The sequence below is a fragment of the Gavialis gangeticus genome, unplaced genomic scaffold (assembly GCF_001723915.1).
Source record: "Gavialis gangeticus isolate Ggan-Ray unplaced genomic scaffold, GavGan_comp1, whole genome shotgun sequence".
NCBI lineage: Eukaryota > Metazoa > Chordata > Crocodylia > Gavialidae > Gavialis > Gavialis gangeticus.
In genome coordinates, this window is record NW_017729029.1 from 33,126,193 (window position 1) to 33,132,604 (window position 6,412).

A 6,412-nucleotide genomic window follows, 5' to 3' on the forward strand; every position below is an offset into this window, starting at 1 on the left:
GGGGGGGGGGGGGGGGAATCTGGCTGCGGGGGAACGCACGGCCGCGTGCTGCGGGGAGCAGATCCGCGCCGCCGCCGCAGGCCTGGGCTCCGACCTGCCCGGGCTCCTGTGTGCGCATCTCCATGCACTGCGGGTGCAGAGATCTCGCTCGCCCTTGCACACACGGACACACGCGCACACAGCCCGGCCGGCCGTGCCCCACGTCTGGGGACATGCATCGCGTTTAAGGAGGGTGTGTGGTTATATATATCTATAGATAGAGATATCTATAAATATCTATATCTATATAGATATCTCTCTATATAGGTAGATAGATATGTCCATCGATAGACAGACAGATCTCTCTCTATATAGATATCTATATCTATCTATCTCGATCTGTGTATGCTTGTGGTGGACACACACGTCTCATGTATGCATGTACACGCACGTACTGCAGCTGTACACACATACATAGCACATGTGTGTGTCCACACGCCTGTAAAGCCCACGTCTGCTGAGGGTCGGGGCAGAGGGGAGGGGACAGCACAGCTCTTTCCTATGCCAGGGGGGAAATGTTACATTGATTTTTAATTTTTCTTTTTTTTAGCGTTTTATCCTCTTGACTTGTTTTATTATTATTTGTTTTTATTTTTTCAATGTTTTATAAAAGCCTTTCAGCAAACCTAGCATCTCCCTGCGAGGCGGAAATAAGCTCAGCATTCATTCAATGCGGGCATTTCCCCGGAATTCATGTAGACACCTCGGGAGGCCGCTTAGATATTGAAACAAAAGACAGAAACCGATTTCCGAAGCCAAAGCGCAGAATTAGAAAGGTGTTTTACTACAGACCTTCGCAGTCTGGCGCTGATCACAAGCCCCAGCACATCTTCGGAAAGAAAAGAAGTGGCAACGCTTGCTTTGGGCTCTGATGCGTAATTTCGGAGCTCTTGTTTTGTTTTGCCTCCCCCCCCCTCCCCCATGAGCCGGAATCTTAGTTTTATTTTTGTATTTATCTACTTATTTAGGGTTTTTTTAAGCATTTCAATCTGACCGTTTGGCCGTGCTGGGAAACGACTGCAGAGGAGGGAGAGAGCTAGGAAGGAGCCCCAGCGGGCATGCGGCACTCGAGTGTGCGAGAGGATCAAGGGGAGCAGACACCACTTCTTGCCTTTGGGGTGCGGAACAGGGACCCCTTTCTCCCCTAGCTTGGGATGTGGAGGAAGGGGAGATGCCTAAAGAGAAAGGGACGTGTCTAATCCCTGCCCCCCCCCTTAAATAAGAGGGACGTGCTCAATGCATGGAGACGGGAGAAACGTTGGCTGATCGAGTGGGTACGAATAATGTCACAAATATTGTGTACAGTTTGTAGTAAAACACCTCAGACATTTAAAAACGCTATATAAGTCTTTAAAAATGCAAAACTAGTCTATTGTAAAACAGATTCACCTGAAATACAGCTGATATAACCAAGGCGCTGGAAGGTTATTCATAGGCACACATCTGTCTCTCTCTCTCTCTCTCTCTTTCTCTCTCTCTCTCTCTTTTTCTTCCTAGTGGAGACCGAAAACAAACCTTGTTTGATAGTAAACAATACGTAGTGATCAGCGAAAAGGTTTGAGAGAATATATTGCCCAGGCGGAGGAGCGGGAAGCCCCATGCTCTAAGTCTTGGCCGATTTGTTTTATGTTTCCTCTTTTTAAACATAAGTTAACCCCCTCTTAGAAAATCCGCGCTGTTGCCAGTCCTGTCTGAGAGCCGAGCCCTCTAGTCAGAGATCGTGGCAGGATGTGTCTGTTTTCACGTTATGAGAATAAACCTCGTGCTGCTGCTGATCCCCTGGCGGAGTCATTCTTTTCTCTTTTTGTCTTCTGTTACAAAACCAGACACGCACCACTTCTTTCTCTAACTGTAGGCTGTCTGCCAAGGAGGAGATCTCTTGGGCTGCAGGTTTGGGACATTTAAGAAAATGAGTTTCCAGGACCCCTTTGACACTCACCTCTATGGAGGTTCTCTTCTTTCTTTTCCTGCCCTGGGCTGCTATTTTGTCAATACTCGTCGGGCTACCTGTGGATGAGTCTGCCTCTTCTAACCACTTGTTCAGCAGTGGCTTCAGTTTGCACATGTTCTTAAAGCTGAGCTGCAGGGCTTCAAACCTGCAGATTGTAGTCTGGGAGAAAACATTGCCATAGAGAGTCCCCAGTGCTAAGCCCACATCTGCTTGAGTGAAGCCCAACTTGATTCTCCTTTGTTTGAACTGCTTTGCAAACTGTTCCAACTCGTCTGATGTCGGCGTCTCCTCGTCAGAGTGATCCTGACAGTGGTGGGAGCCTATATCCCCGTGCTCGGCGGTGTCCCTCAGCACTGGGTGCAAGCTCTGGGTGGTGGCGGAGGCTGGAGGTGGTGTCAGACCCCCATGGTCCAGCATGCCACTGACTGTGAAGCCAGGCTGGGAGTAGACATTAATAGGCTGTCCGCTGGAGGTTATCGATGAGTTATGAGCTGGGCTAGCTCCCCACGCGTTGGGATGATTTGTATGGGGCGAGTGGTGAGAAACGTGAGGCGACCTGTGATGGATGATTGCGCCAAGCTGGAGATCTTCTCTTCCTGGTTTCACGTCTTGCTGGTCTAAAGGGCTCGACGCTAGGGTGGACGACCAGGGGCTCCCATCGCTCAGGCTGGTCACCCAGTGGTGTCCGAGCGGGTGTCCATTGCTGGGAACTCCCTGCAGGTAGTCACTTTGGAGAAGTTTTTGTGGGTTTCTGAAGGGGCTCCCTTGCTGCATGCCCGCGGAGTCTGCATGGACTAAGGAGCTGGAACTGAGAATGCTGTAGGGATTAGAGGCAGCTGTGGCCATGGTTGGTGTAGATCCCCTACTAGTTATAATGTGGCAAAGGGAGCAGCTTCAGCCTTTGACATCTACCAGGCAAGGGAGCCAAATCAGCAGCCACTTAGTAATTGGCAGCTCGGCCAGCCAATGGCAGCGGCTCGTCTGTTGGGAAGCTTTTGCTCGCACCAATGGGGGGAGAGGAGGCAGGTCGCGCTGTCCAAATTAGGTTTGCGAAACCCAAGAGTTAAAGTGAGCCTGAAGCAGGAAGTGAATCAATCTTTAGGCTCCATTGGTTGCTGCTGGCTGACTCTCCACGGTTCATTTGTTTAACTCTTTCTGCGCTGGAGGCCAAGATTTGTTTTTAAGATTTCATTATGAGCAAGGGGTGGCGGGGGGAGGGGGGAAGGAGGATGACAGGGCATGGTTTAAATTTGTAGTGATTAATTCCAGGTACAGCAAAAACCAGAGGTTAAATGCTTGCACCCAAGACTGACAATCTACCCTTAGCACAGTTTATAGGGACTCCCCAATGCTCCAGCCTTGTAAATTCACCATCAAGGTAACTGCGAGACAATACAATATAGATTTACAGCATAAATCCCCACCCCACCCCCCACAAACAAACGAAACACCCAAGCGCGCTCCCTCCGACACCACACGCCAGGCACCGTGCGCAAGCCTTACAGCTCGGAGACATTTCCGAGGAGCAGAAATTAAAAACCCCAACCCAGCAACTCTAAATATACACAGCTCTGTCTGGGATTTTTAAGCAGATCAAAGAAAACAGTTGTTTTTCCCCCCCCACTGGGCAGATTGAAATTGAAATGTATTCTTTCTTAGCTAACAGTTACATTCTCCCGATTGAAATACAAATATTTCAGACTCTTAGTATTGTTCTACAACAACCCTAAATTTTACCTCCCCGATCTTCCGGTCAGTTGGGCTCCTTGCTTTTTTCTGCCTGCTAAATGTCATTTCCTACCAGCAGGTCCACAACTTCTGAGCCCCAGAGCCTGAGCACACCTTCCGCAAGACCCCCAAATGTGGCCAAAATATAGCTCCTCTCTCTAATTTAGTTTACTCCACGAAGGCACGTTTTGCTCATTTGGAAAATAAAATAGGTGCTTTGAGATATCTAGGTAGAAAAATTATTTTTTTTCCCTTTTACATCCCAGTTCGAAATATAAAAGAAAGGGACGAGGTGTATGTTCACTGAGCGCTATGTTAGGTGTGTGGATTGTATGTGCTTTGTGCAAGAATGAAAAGGCGAATTATATTTTGACGACCAGAGCAAACAATGAGAGAGAGAGAGAGTGTGGGAAATGCTGATTTTTCCCCTCTTAAATTAAGTTTCAAACCGTTCGGAAATGGGGGAAATAAACATTGCGTTTTACTCTTCCTCTTTCAAATGTTCTGCTAAGGAGCAGAGCCAGACAAAGCTGGGTGTTTCACAGTTGTTGTAGTGCTCAAGCTGAGAAAATTAAACACCTAATACCTTAGAAAATCTCTGAAGTTAAAAAATGACCTTTCCTTGCATAATTTTGGAGGTAACCTAGCTGCGTAATTATATTTGCACTTACAGAAGACTGCATCAGAGTTCCCTTATTGGTTTGAAATTCCATTAAATATATTGCAAGAGCTCCTAGGTTAAGCTTGATTTAAATTTGCATACATTTTCATATATTTAGCAGAAATAAAAGAAGGCTTGCAGCTACCAGAAAGTCATTAAGGCATTAGTTTCTCTGAGAAGACAGATCTGGAGAAAATGCAAGAAAATGAAAAAAATTATATATAAACAAGGTGAGCTTTCCTCTGATTCCTTTCTAGCTATGCAGCATCACTTTTCCTCGTTGTAGTAATAACCATAATTTCTCATCAAAGCCTCAGCATAGCACAGCTGACAAGCATTTGTAAATGTTGGATGTAATTGTTAAATGGCAGAGCGGGGTATTCTGTTTGAAATAGGTTTTGATATTTTTTAAAAAGCAAAATACTGGGGGGAGATGCTCCTTTCCTCTTTGTTTTCTGCTAGATTAGAAGCGTGCTTGGCACGGAGGGGAACGTCAGTCTGGTATTGATGATGTTCCATTTTCAGGGTTTACCCGCTTTTAGCCCAGACATCGATTGGCTTTTTGGAGGGGCACTTTTGCAGGAAGGTGGGTGCCTGCCTCTCTCGCAGCTGCAGTCGGGCTCCGGGCTGCCGAGCAAAAAAAGAACTTCGGAAAAGTTTTCAGGTGCGAGGAAGGCAGCTCCCTTGAAAACGTCGCTGGAAAGCGTGTCGCGAAGGGTCAGTTTAGAGGTCAGAAGATGAAAAATGTCTCTGCAAAAGAGAATCATAACCCTTTTGTCCCTCTAAAAGCTGCATTTCTGACGGCAAGGTTTCGAGCCAGGCTCTAGGTATTGAAGCTGCAGTTGATTTGCTATGCGTGGAGAGAGATGAAGATAGATAGATAGATACACTCTTTCTTTCTCTACCTTTACAAGGTTCTTAAAATAAATATTAGCGACGCCTGGGAAGAAGGAAAAAACGCGAACACTGTTTTTTCAAGGCAACTAAATTATTTAAAATTAATTTGCACTCCGACTTCTAAAACAATTTTTCAGATCCCTTTGCCCGTGAAAATAAATCTGCCGCTGCATGAAGGAAGAGTCTTTAGGAGGGAACTAAAACCCCTGAATAGCAGGTTTTAGTATTTTTCAAAATGTGGCTGCAGCAGACCCCAACGCCATAACGCCCTGCTCCTGGGAGGAGAGCCGGAGCTCGCTATATGCTTTATTTTAAAGTGTTTTTATCTGCATATAGTTAAATCTTCTTGCTGTTCTAACTAATCTGCTGGAGAGGGTTTCTTTAGCTCTTTCCTGTCAGTCTAACTTCCCAAGTGTAACAGATGCCGCTCTCAAGCGGTCCTTTCTGCTGCTTTTCTTTATTCAGCCTCGCATATTTCTCCCCATGATCTGGGTTTCCATAGAGAGAGGAATAAAAGGGGGACCATGGTCACAAATCCCCTGCCCCATGCAGAATAAAAGAGCCTTATTCAATAGACGACCCCGTCTGGACATGGGAGAAAAATAAGTACATGCAAAGCTACTGTTGCAAGAATTTGTAACTTATTTTTCATAGACTGGAACCCATTAAAGTAAGAAAAGTTTCTGGGTTTGGACTCTGCTCTTCAGCTCTTCGGCCTTCTGTGCCTTTGCACTCGAAAGACGCCTCTTTCCCCGACCGACCAACCAACCACTCCACCTCATATTATGTGTATGGATAGATATATTTTCTACTAAATCTCTGGCATGAAAACAAAATCACAATAGCCCCGGAGCCTGGAGGCTCGGGGCAGCTAGAAGTCACTCCGCAGAGCCCCCGGCTTTGAAGCGGAGGAGCTGTCCTTGCGTGGGACCCCCGCACCCTGCGGCCTCAAGGCAGGGTCGAGGGTGGGGTGCGGGGGTCACCCCACAACAGGGCTCTAACTTGCTGTCTACTGGGTGCTCCTAGGTGCCGGGGCACGGCCTGATGTGGGCGCAGGGGGCAGCCCAGCGGCTCGGGAAGTCAGGAGCGTGTGCGCAGAGGTGCGGCCGGGGCTGTGGAGATAGATAGATAGACAG

General features: G+C 47.2%; 1 protein-coding gene and 1 long non-coding RNA gene across 2 annotated transcripts; one reads left to right on the forward strand and one right to left on the reverse strand.

The window, feature by feature from the left end:
- Nucleotides 1-313: 313 nt before the first annotated feature.
- POU3F4 (POU class 3 homeobox 4) lies at nucleotides 314-3,058 on the reverse strand. The gene has a single exon (XM_019521390.1). It carries the CDS (start codon nucleotides 2,834-2,836, stop codon nucleotides 1,751-1,753), a length of 1,086 nt encoding a protein of 361 aa, XP_019376935.1. The 5' UTR covers nucleotides 2,837-3,058; the 3' UTR covers nucleotides 314-1,750.
- A 1,387-nt stretch (nucleotides 3,059-4,445) lies between these two features.
- LOC109300645 lies at nucleotides 4,446-5,960 on the forward strand. Its single transcript, XR_002098285.1, has 2 exons — nucleotides 4,446-4,609; nucleotides 4,905-5,960. It is a non-coding gene; the product is annotated as an uncharacterized LOC109300645 (long non-coding RNA).
- Nucleotides 5,961-6,412: the final 452 nt, after the last annotated feature.

Coding starts and splice junctions, on each gene's coding strand:
- POU3F4 (XM_019521390.1), bottom strand. CDS start 2,836: ATGGCCACAGCTGCCTCTAATCCCTACAGCATTCTCAGTTCCAGCTCC.